This window comes from Bubalus kerabau, chromosome 4, assembly GCF_029407905.1.
Source record: "Bubalus kerabau isolate K-KA32 ecotype Philippines breed swamp buffalo chromosome 4, PCC_UOA_SB_1v2, whole genome shotgun sequence".
Classification (NCBI taxonomy): Eukaryota; Metazoa; Chordata; class Mammalia; order Artiodactyla; family Bovidae; genus Bubalus; species Bubalus kerabau.
Genome location: NC_073627.1, coordinates 35510812 through 35532535, shown reverse-complemented (window position 1 = coordinate 35532535; position 21724 = coordinate 35510812). Strand labels below are relative to the sequence as shown.

General features: G+C 40.9%; 1 protein-coding gene across 15 annotated transcripts in view; it reads right to left on the bottom strand.

Moving 5' to 3' along the window:
* STX8 (syntaxin 8) overlaps positions 1 to 21724 on the bottom strand; it is a 209172-nt gene that overhangs the window by 77454 nt on the left and 109994 nt on the right. For 10 of the 15 annotated variants that reach the window (XR_008713069.1, XM_055576550.1, XM_055576549.1 and 7 more), the window contains one exon: positions 6071 to 6172. Coding sequence is in view for 13 of the 15 variants with exons in the window: in XM_055576550.1 (XP_055432525.1) it covers positions 6071 to 6172 (102 nt within the window). In the remaining 2 variants the exon portion in view is untranslated. Of the gene's footprint in view, positions 1 to 4061; positions 5169 to 5353; positions 5421 to 5828; positions 6000 to 6070; positions 6173 to 21724 lie in introns of those variants that run through there. The other 5 variants (XR_008713070.1, XM_055576560.1, XM_055576559.1 and 2 more) reach the window with 4 other exon arrangements.

Here is a 21724-nt window from a genome sequence, read left to right as displayed (position 1 = left end):
GAAGAGCATACAGGGATTGAGAGTGTGCTGGGCCGGGGTGGGGTGGTCAAGAGAAACTGGGTGGCGGCAGCTGAAGACACAGACCCTGAGATTCAGGGGAAGCTGGGGTCTGGGATGCAGAGCTGTGAGTTGCCTGTGAAACCATCCAAGAGTCAAAAGAGTAGCTTAAGGAAAAAGTGCCAAGGAAAAAAGAATAAAGGACTGAGTCCTAAGTATGTCTTCCATGGAAAATGGAAGAGGAAAAAAAGAAAGACAAAGGGAGGCTGAGGGACTTCCCTGGTGGTCCAGGGGTTAAGACTCCGAGTTCCCAATGCAGGGAGCCCGGGTTCGATCCCTGGTCAGGGAACTAGATCCCACATGCCACAAGTAAGACTCAGCAAAGCCAAATTAAAAAGGGGAAGAGGAGCGTACGGAGACTGAAAAGACTGAATTAGCCCCCTTGGCTCTCCAGGGGCTGGTTTTAGGCTGGCTGAATAGCTATTCTAGGGAATATCACAATAAAGCAAATCACACAAATTTCTGGTTTCCCAGTGCATATAAGCTACGTTTAGACCATACTGTAGTCTACTAAGCGTGTGACAGCATTATGTCTAAAAAAAAAAAAAAGTACACATCTTAATTTAAAAATACTCTCCAAAAAATGCCAACCATCATCTGACAAGACAGGGTTGCCATAAACCCTAAATTTGTAAAACACAAATAAAACTCCACAACATCTGTGATGTACAATAAGAGCAAAGTGCAATACAATGATGTATGCCTGTATACCAAAAGGCTTAATGCTGCTCCCACCCTGGGTCTAAACAAGTCTATATGGAAAATAAGTCTGTAATAAGTAAATCTGTAATAAGTAATAATAATGTGCTAATAAAAGAGCAAGTCATTTCTGTGCTATACAAAAGTCAAGCCATGCCACCTGAATATGCCCCCCAGGTGGCTTTCGCTAATTTCATGACTGGAAATGGCTTCAGCCACAAGATTATAAATTCCAGCTTAACTGGGGGGAAAAAAAAACTGACTCCATTTCTGATTAAATGAGGATGCAAACTTCCTAGCTCCATAATATTCCAGCATAACTTTCTTGAATCATCACTATTTTCCTTAAAGACCATTCTAAACTGGCTTCAGAGAGAGAGGTAAGAGCCTCTGAGTCTTATTCGTCAAGGCGGCTCTTGATGACCAATTTACAGCCACATTTTAACATCGCTGGCATTTACTGAGGACTCAGTAGCACAGGCATGCATGATGCCACCGAACTTGTTCTTGTGTAGTCTGCAGAAGAACCATGGTACGCCCATTTTGAGCCCTAGAGAGAGCAAGCCACTCTCCGAGTCACCCAGGTGGTCAGTGTCAGAGCCCAGATTGTGACCTGGGTCTGCCTGGGCTCACAGCCATGCTGGACTGTCCTTTCTGAAAGACTAAACGGATCCACCTCGCTCAAGCCACCCCATTTCTGAGGAGTGGAAGGCAAATCCAGTGGTTCCAGATGAAGACAGTGTTAACACAGTGCCAGCAGGGCTGATTTCTAACCACATCCCCGAGACGCTGCTAAACTCACAATGGCTGTGCTTAGACAACATTACGTAATAGTCCATATGCTGAGAAGCAACACTGTCCCTCGACCCAGGTCATTCAGAACTCTGAGCCTGGCCTTTCACAATTGGCTGCGTCCCTCAGACTCAGACGAGGCTCTATTTTGAATTCTAATGAGGACGGGGCACAATGAATATTTAAACTGCAATTACAAAGATGCTGCTTTTATGTGGGTATCCTTAGCACACATAACAGATCTGAACGGACATGTAGGTGCCAATGAAAAATACCAGTCTCGTTTGTGTTTAGAAGCTAGAGAGAGACAATATTGTTTTATACTTGATGCTGTTGTTATTGGGGTGGGGGTGGGTGAAGAAAAGGGAGGTGGGGAAAAAAACCACCCAAAGATCCCAGTAAAAAAAAAATGTTAAAGCCCAGGCTGCCGAGTGAAAGGTTCATAAAGAGGCGTCTGAATCCTTTGTTAACAACTGAACAAACAGATTCATCATTGGGCCCTTCTGAGCGGGCCCCCGTGCAATCGGGTCTGTCTATACAACCAGAAATTTCCTCATTGGGAAAGCATCTATGACTGATATTATATCAGATCAGTAGGGCGATATGCTGGCGGTAGGAAAACAAAAGACCATTTCACGGTTCATAGCCTTTTTTTTTTTTTGCACTCCCTTAAGTAAAATGATGAGGCGTCACTGCTATTCTTAGCTCGCTCAAGCCCTCTTAAACAGTCATCAAGTTAACAGTAACCGAGTTACCCTGAGAGGCTTGATTCCCACCCACCCCGCCCCCAAACAGTTAAAATATGCCCTACTAGCAGCTTCATGTACTGTGTGTCTGTGTTTACATGTCAATGATCAACCTGGCCCTGCACTTGGGGAGAGCAAATGATTAACTCTTTGCTATGTCCTGAGGCTCTTAGACCAAGCCCTTACCCCACTAAACACCTTTTTTATTAAGATCATAATTTAACTTCCATGGTGTCTGGACAGCCTTTTGTAAACGCCTGCATTTACAGAAAGGGAATATGTTGTTGTTTTTTTCCCATCTGTCCTCTAGTTGAGGTCCTCTTCTGCCGGGTACCAAGTATGTCCACAGAGTCTTGAACTTCAGTTACTTTTTATTTCTAGAAGTTCTGTTTGATCCCTTTTGATTTTCTAAGTTACTCTTTATAGCTTCCTATTCTCTGAAGATACTCTCAAGCCTGTCATGTCTTTCTTTAAATATAATGATTGATTTCATCATTTGGATCTGAGAATTCTAATACAGCCAGTGTGTGCAGGTTGGGTCCTGCAGTCTGTTGCTGGTCTCTGCTCACGCTGTGCCGTCTCTGTGTATGCCAGATTATCTTCGGGTGTGTGCTGGTCATTGCCCTGGACGTTTTATTTCTGGTTGACTCCTAGAGACCACGGATAATATTCTCTCCTCCAGAGAGGTGTTTCATTGCTTTCGCCAGGCACCTGGAGCCACAACAGATGAGTGTGTCTACTCAGGATACAAATGCACATGAGGGCCTTTCTGTGACCACAACTTGTCAGAAAAAATGGTCTTTCTTCCTTTTCTTCTCCTCATCTGTACAGGGCCAAGGCTGCCTTCTCCACAATCCCCAAGTTTGGTTCTGGTTCACTTTTTCCCCCAGGGTACAGCTCTTTAGGGCCCCACTTTAATGGGGAAAGGGTCTCCTCTTACACTTCCCAACTAGGCAGGCCCAGGACCTTACCTTCCACTCCACTTGCCTGCCCCTCTCAGGTTGCAGAAGTCCCTGACTCCTCCCTGCAACTGGGCTTTTATCACACTAAAAACAAAACTAAACTAAACTAGTAGAAAGTAACTAAGAGTTTAAAGGTTGAAAGCAAAACAAAAGGTCAGGTCAGTAGGGCAGGGCCTTCTCCAAATTCAACACTGAATTACAATTTGATTCAGTGATTCTACTTCAGATGGGGCTTCCCTGATGGCTCAGATGGTAAAGAATCTTCTTGCAATGCAGGAGACCCAGGTTCAATCCCCAGGTCAGGAAGATCCCCTGGAGAAGGGAATGGCAACCCACTCCAGTATTCTTGCCTAGAAAATCCCATGGACAGAGGAGCTGGGTTGGTTATAGTCCACGGAGTCACAGAAAGTTGGACATGACTGAGCGATCAACACTTTGACTTTTCACTTCTGGGTATATACACAAAAAAGCAGGGGCTTGAACTCCTACTTGTACATTCGTGCACACTGCAGCACAATTCATAGTAGCTAAGAGGTGGCAACAACCCAGGAGTCCTCTGACAGATGAATGGGTAAACAAAATGTGGTATAAATATTAACAATGGAATATTATTCAGCTTAAAAAAGGAAAGAATTCCAGATGCATGGTACAACACAGGGGAATACTGAAGACATTATGCTAAGTGAAATAAGCCAGATACAAAGGGACAGATACTGTATGGTTTCATTTACGTGAGATACCTAGAGTAGTCACAATTTAGAGACAGGAAGTAGTCATATTTGTAGAGACAGAAAAATTAAACAGCTCAGCTCAGAATATTTTTATGGACATTTCTAGATACAAACATCAATACCAGGTAAAACTATAAAATAAAAAATTGGCAACAGTAGAATCAATATTCTTCATTGTGATGTCATGAATGGCATATGCTGAGGACTGCTATGTTGTAAATGCAAAACAGACTGACATATGATGATAACAGTCAATACTTACTCTTGCTCACTGCTTACTATGTGCTAACCACTGTTCTAAGTGCTATATATCCCTATCTATCTATCTACTTATCATCTATATCTTTATCTCTATTAAATCATGTATTCCTTACAGCAACCCTCTCAGATATGTACCATTATTATTCCCATTTTGGAGATGGGAAAATCAAGGCACAGGGGAGTGGGATTTCCCAAGGTCACATGGCTGGTAAATGGTGGAGCTGGGGTGTGAGTCCAACCTCTGGAGCCCACACTCTTCACTATCAGGCTGTAGCCGCTCTCTGCACAAAATATGGAAATTCATGGACAATGGCCAGTGTTGGATACTTTACATGGTTTATATAATTTCATTTTGACAACCAGGCTATCTACTTGTTTTGTTTTTGTTTTTTTAAACAGCCAAGGAAACGCAAGTTCAGAAAGATTAAGTTTATATGAGAATTGAAGATAATAACAGATGGAGGTGGGAGTGAACCCATGTATCTCTGTTGCCAGAGACTCAGGAGGATCTGATGCAAAGAATAGCATGGTGGGAAGTTATGAGAAGGCTGTTAAAGCAAAATCAAGAAGGCTTTGCTTTGGGCAGGAAGCAGAAAGAAGCACGTGCTCTATTATAGAAGCAGGAGCACAGAGTGGCTTGGCATCCGGTGGATGAGAACTGCCAGGTTGAGGGGAGCAGACAGGTGATGAAACGGAAGCGGGTGGGTGCCCCCATGTTCCACTTCCTCTGAGATTCCAGAGTCTATATCTACCTGGCCCTCCACCACCTGGTTGTTGTAGGTTGCTGTTTGACAACACACACACAGGCAAGGGAGGTAGCACTTCTCAAACTGTGCATCACAGGTGACCCTCGTATAGAGGTCCTTCTTCTAAAACTGGACAGAACAGAGGGATCCACTATGTTCTTCATATTGAAAGGGCTAAAATCAGGCAAAAAGCGCAAAGTTCAGGTCATTAGATTTTTTTCTTTTTTTGGTGGTGCTAGTGCACTGTTATATGTAACAAAAGTCTTAGCTGTATACACCTGGCGCACCTTTGTGAGATGAAACACCAAATAACCATGAGTGTAATCACTGCCGCTTCAGCACCATTCATTGTCACTTACCTGTGGGCATGGCGCTGTGCACGGGCAGTAGATCATTGGAACCCGACAAGCATCTGCATCAGAATGTCTGCCCAAGAGCAAGGACCCGCATCAGGAGTGCCTGGCACACTTGTTAAATGAGGAACCCTCTGGAACTCCAGCCTCGCTCTACTCAGTCTCAAGGGGACGGCCAGGGAATCAGCACTCTAAGCAGCATTCCTGGCGGTTCTTATTTTGACCTATGTCTCCTCATTTCATGCACAAGGTATTAAGAAGTAAAAGAGCCGCCAAAGACAACATCACTAAATACAGGATATAAACTCAGCTGGACTTTAGACTCTATGCTCTAACTGCTCTATGGCTCCAGGTTCAGCAAGGACGCTTGTGACTAAAACAACAAGGCACGAAACAGGCAAGGTGGCCTGTAAAACCCATGCGATCTACCACCGCCGGTCTGCATGACATCATACAATTTCTCAAACTATTATTCTCGGTAAGCACTGAGGAAAGTTTCTTATTTTTAATTACAAAACAAAAATTAACAATGCATTCTACTTTCCCTGCACTCGTAACAATTCACTTCGTTTTTACCAAGATGTAGGAATCTTCTAGAAATTTCAACACTTCATCCCATGAAACTGCATGTATTCGAAGAGCAAGCGGATCCCTGCGGTAAAATCAGACCAAACGTGGGAAGCTAATCCGCAAGCGATGAGAGAAGCTACAGCAGTCTCTTACCACAAGACGTGGACTTCCTGTCCACCAGATTCACACGCCTGGTTTCAGTGCGAAGTTTCTCATCGGTATTCTCCACCAGGTTGGCAAGGTCATCAATTATCTCTATAAAGGAAAACAAAGATGCATGGTTAACACTCCAAAAATACCTTGGCTCACATCAGAGTCTCATAGCTGTGGTGGGCCTTCCTAGTAATAATTCTCTCAACTGCAGTGTGTGAGACGGTTTTAAAGAACTTACATTTCTTTGAAAACTGCAATTCTGATTCATTGATGGTTGGGGGGTAGTTAGAGAGGGAAGGAGTAGTAAAGGAAAAAAAAAAAAAAGTTCAACAGAATTCCAGGAGACAGAGGAGAAATGTCAAAAGTTCAGGGGAAAGAAAGCATGACCCAACAAATTTATGCCCGGCCAAGTTGTCATTTGAGTATAAAGGTGATAGACAGATGGTATAGAGGACTTCGGGGATCACTGGGGCCCTTCTTAAGAAAGCTACTTGATGATGAAATCTAGCCAACCAAGAGGTGAAAAAAAATAACACAACTCTGGGCTGGAGAAGCCAGAGGCCATGACACAAGAGATGATGGTAAAAACTGAATCAAATATGTGGAGCTGAGAATAAACAAATAAATGGATCAGGTTACAGAGGAGTACACAAATGCTACAAACAGTGACAATGGAATTAAAGGTGAAGATCAGGAAGCAGTTGGTAGGGGAGGAACATGGGGAGAAAGGTGAAAGAAACTAAGGTGTTAATTTCTTCATCACTGACAGTAGAGTCCTATCAGGCTGCTGAAAAGTAAGACACACACTTACAGCTTTATAAAAATAACCAAGGTTTTAATATTTTACACTCTTTTTCTGTTAACCTTAAATGGATCTTTTAGCAATTACTACCTCTTAGAAAGAATTCTTCATGTGAAGTTTATTTTTTGATGCTTATCTTTTAAAAGTGAAATTAAGCACTTAACATTTAAATAGCACATATAGTATAACCCTAATTAGGTAAAATTATTTCCATCCCTCCTTTTATATGTACTAACCTTTAAAGATGTATCCAGACAGTGTTAACCTGATGTTAATAAAGATTATTTCTCAGTGGTGGGGTCCTTGATGATCTTGCCTGGATTTTCTGAATTGCTTGAATTTCTTATGATGAGCTCTATATGCTTTTTTTTTTCTTCCAATTTTGGTTCTTCTTCTTCCCTCCTTCCCTCCCTTCCTCTTTATTTGTGGTTGCGGACACGATTTAGCAAATAAACAACAGATATCTCTTTGCATGTCTTTCTTTTACAGGAAGAGGATGATGGACACAAACTCTTATCTCTGTAGCTCCTATCCCTAGGAGAGTGCCCAATACACAGCAAGATAGGATAGATACTAAAAGATAAAGGGAATGAATGATTGGAGTATAAATGATAAAAGCACTGAATAATTTCAAAGCACTGAATAACTTGCTGCTTCTTAGAAAAGTGGATCTAAGCCAAATTTGTCAAATATTATCTACACAACATCTGCCTAGTAATCCGGTCACTATTATTTAACCATCTATTCACAACTATTTCCTTGTATTCAAGGATATATTCTCTCCTAGTTTTCTTTCGGAGAAGGCAGTGGCACCCCACTCCAGTACTCTTGCCTGGAAAATCCCGTGGATGGAGGAGCCTGGTGGGCCGCAGTCCATGGGGTCGCTAAGAGTCGGACAAGACTCAGCGACTTCACTTTCACTTTTCACTTTCCTGCATTGGAGAAGGCAATGGCAACCCACTCCAGTGTTCTTGCCTGGAGGATCCCAGGGACGGGGGAGCCTGGTGGGCTGCCGTCTATGGGGTCACACAGAGTTGGACACGACTGAAGCGACTTAGCAGCAGCAGCAGCAGTTTTCTTTCAACTATCTATAAGCTCTGCCTAGTGTTTCCTCTTCCTCTTTTTTTAAAATATGTATTTACTTATTTTTGTCTGCACTGGGTCTTAGTTGCTGCGTGCGGGCTCTCTCTAGTTGTGGTGATTGGGGGGCTAGTCTCTAGTTGTTACTCCCTAGGGATTCTCATTGCGGTGCCTTCTCCTGCTGTGGAGCACAGGCTCTAGGCACATGGGTGGGCTTCGGTAGTTGTGGCACACAGGCTTTAACTGCCCCAAGGTATGTGGAATCTTCCTGGACCTGGGATCGAACCTGTTTCCCACACTGGGGCAGGCAGACCACCAGAGTCCTCCTCCTCTTGTTGGTGATCCCCAGAGTTCTGTGTATTTCTATTCTATTTTCATTTAAAACTATTTAAATTAAATAATTTAATTTTTAAAATATTTAAAATTTTTTAAAAAGAAATTTCTGCTCTACACAGCTCTCCAAAAATCCTTGACTCAGCCAACTGCTTACTACTTATCTCCACCTTGAAATTCCTACAAATATCTGTCTCACAAGGTCCCCCAAACAAAACTCCTCATCTTCCCCCAACTCTGACTCCCCTGTCTTCCCTGCCTCAATTAATGAATGGTACCATCATTCATTTGCTTGCCTAAGAAGGAAATCTTAGGAGTCACATGAACGTCTCCCTTCTCCTTCACCTGACATTCCCTTTGTTAGCCATTCTTGTTGATTCCACCTCCCCATTATCTTTCAATCCTACTATTTCTCTTAAACTCTGTTAGTAATACCTCACAAAAAGTTTCCAGGGTTTCTAAATCTGTCCTAACTTACCTTCCTGTTTCTGTTCCTCAGCCCCTTCAATCCATTCTCCATACTCTAGTCAGGGACTTATTTTTTCATATTTCAATTAATTTAAATAGCCATATGTGACTAGTGATTATTATATTAACTCATTATTGACCAGGGGATTATTTTAAGGAATTAATATCTGTGTCCAGTAATTTGTTATGTAAATGATATTGACATGTCAATAATGGTTGGGTAAAAAAAGATGTATTAATATGTCTCTCATCAATAATGTGTTAAACAGCCGAGTTCTGAAGCAATAACTTAAAAAAAAACACACACCCACCACCATATAACCACCACCAAGAGGAATAGCTTAAAAAAAATCAATAGCGGGAATAAAATTGAATACCAAATATGCATGAATTTACCCCAAAGAAGGCAAGAAAGGAGATACAGAGAACAGATAGGACAAAAAGCCATAAGTACCTAGATGGCAGACTTAAACTCAATTGTACCAGTCATTACATTAAATATAAATGGACCAACTTCTCAATCAAAAGATAAAGAATGTCAGACAAGATTCAAAAATAATAAAAAACCACACTACTCAACTATATGCCTTCACAATAACTTCAAATATAAACCACAGAGTGTGTGTGTGTGAGAAAGCTGGCACAGCTGTATTAATATGCATCAGATCGACTTCAAGTCAAGGAGTATGATCACAGATAAAAAGGAATCTTTCATCAGGATGAAGGAACACATGACAGAAGATGGGAAAGAAAACCCAAACATATTTGAATGTTAAGGAAACCATTCCTAAATAACCTATATAATAAAAAAAAGGCAAAAGTAACCTTCTCTGGCAACTTCTATCAAACATTTTAAGTCCCACACTATTTAGTAAGACATGGGGGAAAAAGGCAAAAAGATTTATTTATTTATTGCTTGTGGGACCTTAGTTCCCCAACCAGGGATTGAACCTGAATCCCCTGCATTCAAGCATGGAGTCTTAATCACTGGACCACCAGGGGAGTCCCTGCCTGATATGTTTTAAAGCCACAATATGTAATATAAAATTCAGACTTAATAAGCTTATAGCACCATAAGAAAGTCAAGTGAAAATATTCCTTGTCAGATACTAAATATGTCAGTTGTTATATGTTAACTGGGTTTCTGGACAGAGCTCTCATTAGATTTATAAATATTCATTACTTAGAGGTAAATAAAAAACTAGTAGAAGGTTAACTAAACAAAAACCAGTAGTCAAACTGAATGGGTTAATGTTTTCATCTTAGATCAAACATCTTGGCTGGTAAACCTCATCTGATTACCAGTTTGTTTGTTTTCCAAAAAAAGAAAAAAACCCTTTATTTTTAACTGACAAAAATTATATAATAGCAAGTTTATAAATGAGAGATGGAAAAGTATCTTCTATGGATTCCCTTCTAAGATTTGACATAAACATACATACTTTTATATAATTGCAATATATGAGCCTTCTGCCCCCTGTTAACATATCATTTGTATGCTTTCATGTTGTTATACAGTCTTCATGGTTATAATTTCTAATGGTTACAAAATATTCATTCCATTAAAATAAACATTCATTAAAAATAGCCTATTGTGGGATACTGAGAATGCTTCTGTATTTCTACATCATGAGTCAATGAATTCTTTCCTCCATGATCATCTTCCTTCTTCTCTGTTGTTTCCTTAAGTTAATTAAGTGTGATCATGACTGCCCCATGGACTTTGAAACACACTGCCAAGTTAGTTTTTAAAAGGTCTGCACTGCCACTGTGGGTTGATTTAATTGAACTCACTCCTTAATATGACCTCAGAAGGAGATTTCCAAGGGCAAGGAGCCTGGGGGAATTCCCACCTTGCAGCCTAGCAGCTTCTAAGGGGGGAATTTCCCCAACCACAGACTGTTACGAGCAAATTAAATGCAGGTTTCAGAACACAGGTTAAGAAACAACCAGCTGACTCTTTCAGATTCCTGACAGTACAGCCTCCAAATGGCAACTGATATTTTGATTCCTGGTAATTATTTGCATTTGGTTTCAAGAAGGAACTTATGTTTCTATTGTGTATTAACTTGAGATACCAAATGCCATTCCAACACAGAATGGGAAAAAATGGACAATAGGAAGTGTGATGCAAAACCGAGTCAAAGAGCAGTAAGAAATATTATACAGTGCCAACATAGCTGAATCTAATTATATTTAAGTTTTCTACACTCAGTTACAGTCTCAGTGAATTCCATATTAGTGCAGTAAGTGTGTAGCATATTTTCAGATAGGTTTGGTATCTTTTGGTACTCATAGTGGATGCTGGCACTTGCAAAGTCATTATGTTATGCCTTTAGCTTATATCACTAATGACATTTGAAGACAAGCATTAAAAAAACACAACAAACAGTGAATAAAGAGCTTTTCTTGAGGGCGTTAATTTAACTCCCTTTATTATCATGGAAACTAAACGTGGGGTGGGTGATAACATCTAACAGTACACTTTTCTGTACGCTAGGAAACCCTAACCCTACCCTCACCCTAGGAAAGGGGTTAGGGAAACAGAACAGGAGAGATCGACCTGTGACACAGCAAAGGAAAGTAATACATCGGCCATGGCGCCCTAGGGTGGGGAGTTACTGCCCACCCACGTGGAGCCTCTGGGGAAAATTCGGCCTTGGAGGCCTAGGAGAAAGCTCCCTGGCTGCACCTGCTCACATCTGAAGCAGGGACAGGTGCGCCAGGCTGGGCAGAAGGCACAGGCTCCCTTCCTTCTTCCTCCCCACCATCAACCCATGACCTTTCAGTCTTCCCTCAACTGGGCTGTGACATGTGTGACAGAGGCCTATGCCAAGATTAGGACCCTTCCCAACTTCTAACAGAAGACACTGACCTGTGTGTGCAGATGAGCTAACGGCCAACAGGTGTAAATACAGAAGGAGCATCCTCTCCCCTTCCCGTACCCCTTCTGCGCTAGCAAAGAGAATTCTTTCCAGAAAAAGAGAAACCAGTTTCTTGAGGTTTCTCCTTTTAAAAAACAAGATTCAAAAAGACACTAAAGTAATACAACACAACAGAGAGCCACAATGAGGGACTGACCTAAGTTACTACAAGCAGTGCTCCAGGTAGAGACACACTTGTCAAATTAAAAAACCACAGTGAAGCAGTTAGGCAGACTGTAATCTAGATAAAATATTTAGTTGGAAAACAAACTGGAATAATCTCCCAGGAGTCACAGGAAAAGGTTAAAGAGGGCAAAACATGGAAGAAAAAAATAAGAGGGGCAAAGATACAGGAAAGGAAGAAACAATACCCAAGTAAATAATAAATTTTCCTTTTAAACAAGAACCAGAGTCTCATCATATAATAATCAAAATGTCCAAGATCAAATCCAAAATCACTCAGCCTGTGAAGTACCAGAGAATCTCAAGATGCACAAGAAAAGACAGTCTGCAGATGCAATGCTGAGATAACACAGCCACTGGAATTATCTGACAAAAACTTTAAAGCAGTTACAATAAAAATGACCTAATGAGTAAAGGTGAATACTCTTGAATCAAATGAAGATATGGTTTTGCAAAAAAAAAAAAAAAAATTTTTTTTAAACCCCAGAAATCAGAGAAGAGCCAAATGTGAACTGTGAAGCTGAAAAATACAAGAATCAAATTAGAAAAACTCACTGGATGGGCTCAATAGTACTGTGGAATACTACAGAAGTTCATATGTATGATTCCATTTATATGACAATCTCCAAAAGATAAAACTATGCTGATGGAGAACAGAGCAGCTGGTCACCACCAAGGGTGAGGGATGGGGAGGGGACAAGCGATCGATGGAGCCGCTCTGTGTCCCCTGTCCGTGGTAGCGGTTAGACTCATCTACACGTGTGTTAAAAGTACAGCACTACACAGGCATACATGGTTTTTCTGTAATGTTAACTGAAAAATTCAAATTAAACAAGAAGAGAAGTATAGGTGAAGGAGGAACAATATTAGAGAACGTCAGTACTTAAAGAACAAGAGGAACAAAAACTAAAAGCAAAGGAGAAGGCAAGAACAAAAACAAAAACACGCCCAGAAGAGAATGCAGTCCCACAAGGCAGCGCTTCAGGAAAGAAGGTGGCATCTACCGTGTCTACGGATGGGCACAGTCCCCTGCTGTGGGCTGTGCTGAGAGGCACTTTGGGTGCGGGAGGGAAGGGAAGAAAGGGGGCAATCTGCCTGATTTGCAGGACCGAGTGCAGCTCAAGTGTGGGCAAGAGAAGGCAGCCAGAAGACACTAGTCTGCCACTATTATCCGAAAGTTCCTATTATCTGAAACCAAAATGACAACTCCTAATATTTACTGAAAACTTGCCAGGTGCTGTAAGTCACTGTTTTCTAATTTTGAGCTGTATCTAGTTTGTTAGAAAATTTAGAAACTTCTTCTATACCCCACAGTATTAATATGTTTATTCTATTTAAATTATTTAACTATCAACATCAATGATGGGATATATTCTGTTTATAGAAAAATGGAAAACTAAAATTCTATTTTAACAACCATTAATTTCATGCTGACAGAGGAAGCTTGTTTTGTGAATAGTAAATGACTGCTTGAAACGTGAAGATGATACAGACTAAAGTATAGGTCCTTTGGGGTTGTCCTGCTGTTCTTTATTCCAGCGGTGGAGACATCCTTTAGACACAGCACAGTGACAGCCTTTGGCCTTTTCTTGGAAGCAAATATATCATTACATATTAAGTATACTGTCTTTTTCTCACCAGCCAAGGACTACTAAGACAATCACAAACAAATGTGAGCTAGAATTGCATGGCAAAACAATACACTGGTCGTCCTGATAATCCAGAAAATTCTTTTAATTTTTAAATATTATCAATAGTAGAGAGACATGAAATTTTAAGTCACTAAAAAAAAAAAAAAAAAAAAAACAACCACAGAGCTTCGAGAAGATGCTATCAGTCCTAATTTGAAGACACGATGCTAAAAGCATAACATCTTAAGTTAGGCATTAAATAACTCTATAATAGGGCTAAAAATATAGACCTCAGCCATTTTCCTAGCCCTTCAAGAAAAAAAAAAAGTACTTAAAAAAAAAAAAAGTTAAGCCGTATCAGAATCTTTGCTATAGGAAATAAAGTGACAATAAAAATACACTTCCTATTATTTCAGAAAACTGGAATCCTGGTGACAACGTGGCTCAGCTTTGACTAAATGATTTCAAAATAATCAACACGTTTTTGTGCACCTTGAATAAAAAGGCTACAGACTGTATGAATCCAATTACACGACATCCTGGAAAAGGTAAAACTATAAACAGAATACAATGGGGAGGAAGAGGAGAAGGATAAACAGGAAAAGCGCAGAGGATTTTTAGGGAGTACAAAAATCTGTATGATACTGTATGATGGATATGCGACGTTATGCATTTGTCGAGAACCACAGAACTTTACAGCACAAAGAGTGAACCTTAAGGACTTCCCTGGTGGTCCAGGGGCTCCCAATGCAGGGGGCTTGAGTTCAATATCTGGACAGGGAACTAGATCCCACATGCTGCAACTAAGAGCTCGCATGATGCAACTCCAAATAGATCTCACTTGCTGTAACTAAAGATGCTGCATGCCGCAACTAAGATCTGGCATAGCCAAATAAACAAACAGTGAACCTTAATGAATGTAAACTAAAAAAAAAAAAAAGAAAAAAAAGGATCACGTAGGAGGCTGGGGATTCCAGGAAGGAAAGCAGACTGTGCTATGAGCATCTAGCTGTACTGCAAATGTAGGAAGCAACATCCCTTACTTGTAATCTACCCCGTTCCAGAGACTTTTTCCTAACATTCAGAAAGGAAAAGGGGACAGCAGAGCAAAAGTTCCAAGACTGTTTTGTTCTGCTTTGCTTCGTTTGAAGATGAGATCATTCAAGTTTTTCCTATAAATGTCTTCTAAACTATTGTTAAGTAAATGTTTATTACTTAGTACAATGAATATATGAGTTCCTTGAGCCAAATCCATGATCCAGTTGAGTGTTTCTTTATGCTGTGTATATACCTTGTAGTAATGTATGGCTTCTTGCGTAGTCGTTATTTAAATGCTATAAAACTATGTAATCCTGTTTTGTAACTGTTATAAAAATGTACCGTTCTTACTTGCTGTGACGCTGGTCATAACAACAAGCAATGCTGTGATGTCGTGATGTATGTTGGTCATAATCGCGATCATCTAATGTCACAACTTTGGTCAAGAATATAACCTCCAACAGTGAGCCAAGGTCACTGCCAACATTTCCCCTCTTACAAGTGATTACAGAGAGTCATGGACATTTTTTACTTCGCTCCATTCTGTCACTTAAGCATCTAGACAGTCTCTCATGAAATACCTAGACCCAAACCATTAGACTTTTGCTCCCTTTGAGAAAGAGCCTACAGTCCAGTAACTGCCTGCCAGAGCAGTTACTTTTCCTCTTAGACTCAAAACTTCTAATAGGATCATAGCCTTGTGTTTCCATATCTGCCCTAGCTGCTGAATATTCAGAGCATGTCGAAGTTCTTAGAACACAGTAAGAACAAAGCAGATAAGTCCAAAAAGAAAATGGGACAGATGGAGAAAGTCTTAAACATCATTCCTTGGTTCTTGCTCTGAGAGCTCAACAAAAGAGACAAGCTTTTTATGAAATCCATAAAGTGGCATTACTTCTAAGTTAGGGCTTCCATTCCTGTTTCAGTCTGATTTCCTATAAATGAAGAGTTCTAAAAATACTCATGATGAGGGTAATACAGTTTTAATGTACTGTAATCATTTATTATCTCATCCAATCCTCCTGACAATCCTGGAAGATAGACAGGGAAACAGAGTATTTTATAGATGTCCAAACAGGCCTACACAGATTATGCAACTTGTCTAAGATACCTTATGAATAAGCAGTAGGACACGGAGACAGGTCTCTGCATTTCAATTCAAAAGCTTTGCTTGGTAGCTCATGCCTCCTATGTCTCAAATTTCAGGTCTATGTCTACCTCCAGACTAAACATAGTCTGCATTTTTCCCATTCTAGAGGAACATCACCTTGATTTCTCTGCCTGTCCCTTTCTCATAGAAGATACCTGATGAAGCCCAGAGAGTGGGTTAAGACATAGAGTCTGAGAGATCTGGTACCATGACACCTATCAGTCAGAAAACTGAAGTTAACCACACACTCTTGTTTTAAAAGAAACAAACAACTTGAAGAAACACATTTCCCCTTTAGAAGGGAACATTCCTCCTTTGCAAAAAAGTTACCTCCCTTTATTTCAAGCAGTTTTCACACTCTGGATCTATCTGAAGCATGTGTCTCCATTCTTAAAGTGGGGTGTAAATGTTCTAGGCAGGTACCTACAGACAGGTCACCTGGAGCCACAGTTCACCCATGTATCTTTGCTATCTGATTATACATGCATTTTAAATAAACTTTGTGTTTTATTTTATATGTATGTTTAAACTCTCCAAGTACAAAAAAGAAATCCAAGTGCAAAGTCCTTTATGAAGCACAGAACAACTACAAATTGGGGGTGGGGGAGTCCCATCAATTATAGAACTGCTGAAAATTGAAAACGTCCCAATTTTATACAATATGTTGATAGACTCTGCATTCTATTTTATTCTTGGAGCAAATGAAACAAGCACACACACCTCCTTAGAGAGTTAAAAGGCAATGCATCTATAAAACTATACCAAGGTAGAATAGAAACTTTCAGAAAATAAGAAAGTTTTCAGAAATTAAGACAGCAATAACAGTTCTGATTCCAGTAGCTGGGACAGACTAAGATAGCTACTGACAGTTTGTCCACATTGAAAGGAATTTCACAATTCTGTCAGCGGTGGAGGTAAGGGGAAGATGAAAAAGTATCAATAAAGACAACTAAGTAAACCAAGAAAAAAAAAAAAAAAGGCAATTAGTGACTTTAGAGGAAAAGGATACAATCAAATAATGTCTAATTCTAGCTCCCACTGTGGGTGGCTCGGTCATGAACAACATTTATGTAGTCACGATTCCACCAACACTGATTTAACGAAAACGTGTGAGCAATGGGGAAGAGGGGAAGTGTGTATGTATGGGGTTGCTGTGGGTTAAATTAACATCTTCCTTAGGAGGAAGTCAACAGAGACTAAGACTGAAAACAAAGAAACAGGAGCGAATTACTTTGAAATATAGATACTGTACCACAGAGATTGACATGCAAATCACTAAGACAATTAGAAGCACTGCCTCTGGCTGATAGAACTTTGAGGAGAGGAGGACTGATGGGGAAAACACTTGCTTCTCCTAAGCCTTCTAATTTTGATTTTTTTTTTAATTCTGATTTTTTAATCAAAATATATTACTTTGGTAAAAATAAAAAATTAAATAAAAAAAAATTAAGTCCAAGGAAGAACTTTAAATAAGTAACACTACAGGTGAATACGACAAAATCTCAGAAGGTCTTGGAAACACTGCTTAGGCAAAGAAGAACCACTGGAGGGTTTTCGCAAGCAAGTGACATGATCAGAATTGTACAGAGAGATTTTTTTGAGATAGAAAAAAACAAAGGATAGACTGACAGAAGGATAGTTTTAAGGTAAAAAAGAGAATGAGAAAAAAACAAAGGACAGATTGTCAGAGAGTTTTAAGGTAAAAAAAAAAGAGTGAGGAATTCCTAGCGGATACCACACTGAGCTGAGACAGCACACGGGGGGGACGATCGGGAGGGTTATGTAGTGGCCACTACAAGGACGTCTCAATCTTCTTCGATCTGGCAGTTCTGACTATAAATTAGCATTCAACACAAGGAAGGGATGAACCAGTCCAGCAGATGCAAATATTGTAGTCTTTCCTAGAGCATCCTCTCAGATAAGGACAAAGAACCACCTCGGGTTATGAATCAGTCTTTCAGGAGATTTCACCCAGGGTGGATTTTAACCATGTTCCAATGAGACCACCCTTGAAAGCTGACCATCAAGGTCCTGGACCTCAAGGCCTGAGGGGCCAAATCTTGAAAGTAACAATGCTTGGTTAAAAATTGCAAAGCCACACTTACTTATATACCCTTTCACACACCAGGGTTCTGGCCTCTGTGTTTAGGGACAGAGACTAAAGAACATCAGGTCAACTTTTCCCCTCCTTCTTTATAACATGACTGCAAAGAGATGCACCAGAGAAAACCAGGCAGACAATGTTTCTGGACTCCAGGAAGACTCACGACAGAAGAACCAAAGCTATTATCTCCTGTGATGAATCAATCAAAAGTGACTATTTTCATTTCCCAAAACAGTCTTTGGGTGGTAGAGAGAGGGGGCGCACTAGGAAGGTTCAGGAGACCCAGGGCTTCTGAGAAATAAGTAAGAATATACCGAGAAGAAGAGCAAGAGTTATACCTAGGCAACAGGCCACCAATTAGAAATTAAAGTCAAGTCTAGGTACCAAACCCCCAAAGTAGACCCCACTATTGTGTAGAACCTGGCTACTCCAAGTATGGCCCTCAGGCCAGCAGCCAGAGCATCATTTCCTGGGAACTTAACAGACCTGCAGAAGCTCAGGTCCCACCTCACAACTAATGAATCCAAACCTGCATTTTAACAAGACCCTCAGGTGATCACTTCTGCCTATTTCAAGCCTGGGAAGCAATGAGGAAGACAGATGGAGGAGTCTTTCTGGCTCTATGTTCCCCTTGGTTCCCCAGCTGGTGCTGGACATGTGGAAACTGAATAATCATCCAGGTGTCTAAACCTACCCAGGCAGCTATGGAGACATGTTCTGAAAGTGGTAAAGAGGACCCAGCAACTAGGTCTCTTCTAGGAAATGCACCAATTCCAGGCCACTAAATTATTTCTCAAGTGCTGGATTTGAGAGCAAAAAAAAATCCACAAGCATGAACCACAGATTTCCCTTTATAGCTGCCTCTTTTATTTAAACAAAAAATGCTAAACATTAATTTTAGTTGTACTTAATTGAATAATTTCTCAGGGGAATAGTTCAGGGAGAGTTTAAAACTGCCTGCTTCCAAAAGCCATTACAAATTGGCATATACTTTAATGTCACCCTGCCAACCCAAACAGCGCACTTCAATGCCCTTGGGGCCGCCCTCGCTCCAGATGTGTTCGGAACTCCTAAGTAATAGAATGCAGGCAAAAGCCATATTTACACGGAGCAGTATTTTGAATATCCTTTTCCAATTATCTGGAATGAGATAATAGATCCCTAATTGGAAGCACTGAGGGAAGGAAAACCGGGTCCGTGGTTTCTCTCCAGTGAACGCTTTTTATTAGGAAAAACTAAGAAGAGTTTTACAAGAGTCAAAGAGAAGCCCCTTTGCCACATTTAATCTGAGCAGCTAGAAAACAAGAAACTGTCCCATGATTTCCCTTAATTAACTGGCTGATTTTTAAAAGACTAATCTTGTTTTTTCCTGTGAAATGCAGACCCAGAAGGATTGGGGTTGGGGGAGGGAGTGAAAGAAATCCAGAAAACACTTTGGCAAGAGAACAGGCCCAAGTGGTTGGTGCGAAGGTACTGCTCCCCGCCCGCCTCCCCAAACCCATCCCACCCAAATATCCTCGGTTCTATTTCACGTGTGCACGAACGGCATAGACTCTGAACTTCCCTTGTATTTCTGACTAATAATGGTCATAACAACGCTGCCAGGTAAGCCATCATTGTTTATTCCAGATTTGTAAACGCCCATTCCAAATCAGATTTATTGATAAGGAATCATCTTTTTATTCTCCAATGTAAAGCAGGTACCAATCAAAATGAAGTACTGTGTCAACAGTTTACACTTCTTGTTAAAATGCAACTTTCAACCCTTGTGTTGTTGTTTAGTCACTAAGTTGTGTTTGACTCTTACGCCTGGAGCCCACTGGGCTCCTCTGTCCATGGGGTTTCCCAGGCAAGAAGACTGTGGCAGTTGCCATTTCCTTCTCCAGGGGATCTTCCTAACCCAGGGACTGAAGCCACATCTCCGGCCTTGGTAGGCGAGTTTCCTTCTCCAGGGGATCTTCCTAACCCAGGGACTGAAGCCACATCTCCGGCCTTGGAAGGCGAGTTTCCTTCTCCAGGGGATCTTCCTAACCCAGGGACTGAACCCACATCTCCGGCCTTGGTAGGCGAGTTCTTTACCACTGAGCACTGGTGATGTAATACAGGTACATTTAGAATTCAGGTGGAAGTCAAGTGTATTTTTGTACAAGTGGGCATACTGTCCGACTCCAGGGGCGCTCTGGCCCCCTTACAGCATCAAACGCTGTTCCGTACCACGTGACTGAGGCGTGCTCAGTTACTGAAGTTGTCTGTTTTCACAGATGTCACAGCGAAGCCGTCTGAAAACAGCACAGATGCAGCTGTTCCTGGTTGTTAGCGAGATGCACTGGGAAACCCTGTTCCCTAAAATGTTCAGAATTGGAAAAGGTTTTCTAAATATAAATTAATTACCAAATTCCATGTGTTGACAAGCAAACACTGTCATGTTTATGCTTCAACTTGACAAGGGAAACTGAAGCATATTACCCAGAAACCTTGAAAAGAAACAAAGCCCATGTATGGTATTTACTTCATTTACATTTTCTCCTACAATGTTTAAAAACATTTTTATCGTGAAAGGCCACATACAAAGAGAAAAAAAGCCACTGACTTACATGGACAGTTTAACAAACAGCTACAAAGCAAAACTGTACCACCTTCACACACTCAAATACAACGAAAGCCATCGACCTTGGAAAAACGCAAAGTCTCTCATTCAACCAGGCAACTGACAACTGACAAACTATATGCCAGGCACTGTGTGATGTGCAAATTTAAACACTTTAGCTAGTATTACTCGCTAGCATATTTCTTCGAATAACTAGCACAAAGTCCTTACATGTTACCTACCCCGAGTTTCAAAGAAAATAAATATATAACTTTATCATGTGGACAAGGGGTATTTTCCTCCAATAAATCTACACTAGAGGTCTGTGCTCTTGGTAAGCTTGACAATATATCACTTCTGAAAGGACCACGAGAAAGGGCTTGGTGGTCAGTAACACCCAGATGTGAACTTTTCTCTCTGACCTACTCGAGCCGTGAATGATGGGCCCAGCGCCCCTCTGATTCACCCCTCAAGTCAGGCCTGTTCCTCCAGAACAAAGGCCTCCCCACTTGGGAACCACTTAGAACTTTCCCAAGCACCTTGCAAAGGGTCTTATTTTTCATACTGTGTCTAGATCTGAAAAAAAGCATTTGTTCCGGTAGAAAGACACTGAAATCCCTGGTTGCAAGACGAATGTTCTCTTAACCCTAAGAAAGCCTTAATCCCTGGCTTTGCTTTAAGAGAAATAGTTCTATCTTATTAATCACAAAGGTCTCAAGTTAACTTGGTTTGTGAAGTTCTCAGAAGCGGTTCAGCTGTTTCCAAACTGCACACCAGAAAATTCCTACGTTACATGGTCCCGGATAATCAATGTTAAAACAATATATATAACCACGTCGCCTTCTCCCTGGGTTCCATTTCTGTTGGAAAAGAGGGAGAAATTTAAGCCAGGACTGTAGCTGAAGCCAATAATCTACAAACTGGGGCTCACAGGATGATTCATTAGAATGGAGAAAGGAAAAACTGAAACTTCTACTAATAAGGTGGATTTAATCTCTACCTTTTCTAGTTCCTAACTCTGCTCCTCTTTGTGGCTGAGTGGTGCTCCACTGCGCACACCACAGTCTGCTTCTCTAACTAGAGCTGCTGCTGCTCCACAACTGCAGAGGCAAGTAGTCACAAGAGACTGGATGGCCTGCTGCAGAGCTGAAAATGTTACCTGGCTCTTTAACAGAAAAAACTTGCCAGCCCCTGGATTGTACATGCCCTGACCTTCAGAAGAAGTAATTTGGAGAATCAGCTTATTCATGGTCACTGCAGTGCTGTACGGAACAGAAAAATGCTGGAAACAAAATGTCTATCATTAGAGGACCAGCGTGATCATGGTGAGCCCATATGACGTTATACTACACAC